The following is a 2829-nucleotide window of genomic DNA, read 5'->3' on the forward strand; positions in this document are numbered from 1 at the left end:
CTGTGGCCATCGCTGCTGGCATAGGTGCTGGGACATTGTGGGGGGAGTTGCCCTGGGGGATGAGCCATTGCCATAACATACTGGCCGTCATTGTTATTATTACCATCTGGAGCCGGGGTTTACCCCCCCCACCTCATCGGATTCTGAACGATTGCTCAGGGGCCTGTTACTCCTGCTGCTAAAGCAGCCCTGAGCTGTTATATACATCTTCAGAGCATCAACCACTGAGACTGGTTAAGTTCGTGCCTGGAAGTCCTGCTTCAACAAGAAGAGCCTGCCACCCATCAACGCTGCATGAGTTCCGGTTGTAAGACATCTCACCGATCTCTAAAGAACATTACCGCAAGGCTGGACAAGGGGGGTTGTGGCTGGGAGGGCCTGGGCATTGGCGGCCTCTGAAGAGGTAGCGCTACAGTGGTCGTACGTTGAGGACTAGCTCTCAATGCGGCATTCAGGCTCCCCAGGAAGTAGCCAGGTAAGAGAGCCGGAGCCCTCCAGGCAGCTGGGCAGAGCCCCCCACCCTGCCCAAACCCACAGGTCCTGGGGGGGGGGAAGGAGGGACAGGTCGGAGAAGCAATGAATACAACCAGCAGCCAAGTGAAAAAAAAAAGAGATTTTTCTTTTAATGGTTCGACAAGAGGACGGACGGTGGCGATGCTTCCTTTATCCGCCCTATTTGTAAGAATTCGCTTTGTGCTTCGGCAGGAAGGAGAAGTCGGCAGGAACACGGCCCAACAGCATCTCGCTGGGGAAAAAAAAGAGAACAGAAACGTGGATTATGGAGGATGGCGGAATTCCCAGGGCGACGACGCCGGGGGAGCTTTTGGCTGGCGCTCTCTCCTACCTGATCTTGACCCAGTCGTCCACGTTCTGACTGGCCATCAAGGTCTCCAAGGGGTCTCGGCCCAGGTAGTAAGGGGGCCTCTCGTTGATTCGCTGCGGCAGGCGCTCCAGCAAGCCCACCGGGATGTACCTGAGCGGGGCCAAAAATGAAGAAGCTTCTTCAGCTCTGACCGGATGGTGGGGAAGGGAAGGATTTATACTCCTTGCAGACTGCCGGTCATTTGCCTTCTTTGAGAGAGTCGTTGAGGCCACTTGGAGGTTTGTCTGTGTCCTGAGGGTCACCTGAGTGGTGCAAATTATTGTGGAGCCTCCCTGGAATTGCTGACCACATCATCTACCTGCAGTCTTCTTCCATCACACCCTTTTCTTTCCTTCCCTCTCTCCTTCCTTCCCTTCTTTTCCTCCATTTTTTTCTCGCTCTCCTGCTCCCTCAATCTCTTATTTCCCTTCTCTTTTTCTCTCCCTCTTCTTTCCTCTCCTTCCTTCCTTCCTCCCTCGTCTTTCTCCTTCCTCTTCCGTCCTTTCTTTCTCTTGTTAAGAGCCCTGATGGCGCCGTGGTGAGAATGTGGCATTGCAGGCTGACTCTGCCCACAGCCAGGAGTTCAATCCTGACTGGCTCAAAATTGACTCGGCTTTCCATTCTTCCGAGGTCGGTAAAAACTGGACCCGGATTGTTTGGGGGCAAATAAGCTGTAAACGGCTTAGGCCAGTGGTTCTCAACCTGTGGGTCGGGACCCCATTTGGGGTCGATCGACCATTTCACGGGGGTCGCCAAGCAAGGCTGTCCGCCATTTTTTTTGTCCGCCATTTTTTCCCCCTTTTCCGGCGGGTGCCTTACCTCCCTTGGGCTGGGCCAGCTGGTGGTCGGCCTGCTCCGTCTCTGCTGCTTGCCAGCTACGCCTCGGCCGGTGCAGGGGGCGGAACCACGCATGCGCGGCGCTCCCGGGCAGGGAAAGTCCTCGACTTAGGACTGGTTGGGTAGTCCTCAACTTACGACCGGTTTAGTCCTCGACTTATTTATTTTATTTTATTTTATGACCGGTTGGGGTCGCGGCATTAGAAAGGTTGAGAACCATTGGCTTAGGCTGTAAAGAACCCTGAAGCGGTATATAAGTCTAAGTGCTATTGCTATTCTCTCCTTCTAGTTCCTTCGCACCCGTTTCTTTCTACCTTTTCTTTCCTTCCTTCTCTAATCTCTTTCTTTTCCTTCTTTTTCTCCATTTTTTCTTTCTTTCTTGCCTGCTCCCCTTTTATTTCCCTCTTCTTTCCTCTCCTCCCTCCCTTTTTCTTTCTCCTTTCCTTCCTTTCTCTTGTATGAGCCCTGCTGGCACAGTGGTTAGAATGCAGCGTTGCAGGCTAATTCTGCCCGCTGCCAGCAGTTCGATCCTTCCATCTTTCCCAGGTCAGTAAAATGAGGACCCAGATGGCTGGGGGGCAAGATGCTGGCTAGGCAGGAGTGTCAAACTCAATTTCATTTGAGGGCCGCATCAGCATTGCGGTTGCCCTTGGGGGGCCGGCTGGGTGTGGCCAGGGTGGGTGGGCGTGGCCAGCTCTACATCGTTCGCGTCAAGGGTGCCTGTGGGGGCCTGGGCAGGAGTGGGACAGATCTGAGGGTCTCTGGCAGAAGGGGGTGGGACCGGGGCAAGCGCCAAGGCATGGTCCATTTCTTCATTCCTCACAAAGGGTGACCCCTCCCCAGCATGCACCCGGGGGACGGGGCTGACATGCACCCAGGGGCTGGTTCCTCGCTGTTTCCAGACGGCCTTGTGGAGCTAAGACTGAATGCATTTCAGCATAGATGGCCACCACAAAATTGTACATGGGCTCCCGGCCGGCCTGGGCCAGGGCCAAGGCAGCGGGGGCCGTTCCCTCACTGTTTCCAGGATGGCTTCGCGGGCCACATGAAACCACTTTGCGGGCTGCATCCGGCCCCCGGGCCTTGTGTTTGACATGTCTGGACTAGGTAAGGCTGTAAAAGCACGAAAA

The 2829-nt window shown here is 54.9% G+C and overlaps 1 protein-coding gene across 1 annotated transcript; it reads right to left on the bottom strand.

Annotated features, from left to right (window-relative positions):
• Positions 1–632: 632 nt before the first annotated feature.
• Positions 633–973, bottom strand: LOC114923781 (tRNA-dihydrouridine(47) synthase [NAD(P)(+)]-like; the record flags this gene model as incomplete). The annotated part of the gene is given in 2 exon segments (XM_029287121.1): positions 633–745; positions 845–973. Coding segments are annotated over 2 exon segments (202 nt in total), but the record flags the coding sequence as incomplete, so codon positions are not given.
• Between the last annotated feature and the right edge of the window lie 1856 nt (positions 974–2829).

The sequence above is a fragment of the Protobothrops mucrosquamatus genome, unplaced genomic scaffold (assembly GCF_001527695.2).
Source record: "Protobothrops mucrosquamatus isolate PMUCROS unplaced genomic scaffold, P.Mucros_1.0 scaffold13221, whole genome shotgun sequence".
NCBI lineage: Eukaryota > Metazoa > Chordata > Lepidosauria > Squamata > Viperidae > Protobothrops > Protobothrops mucrosquamatus.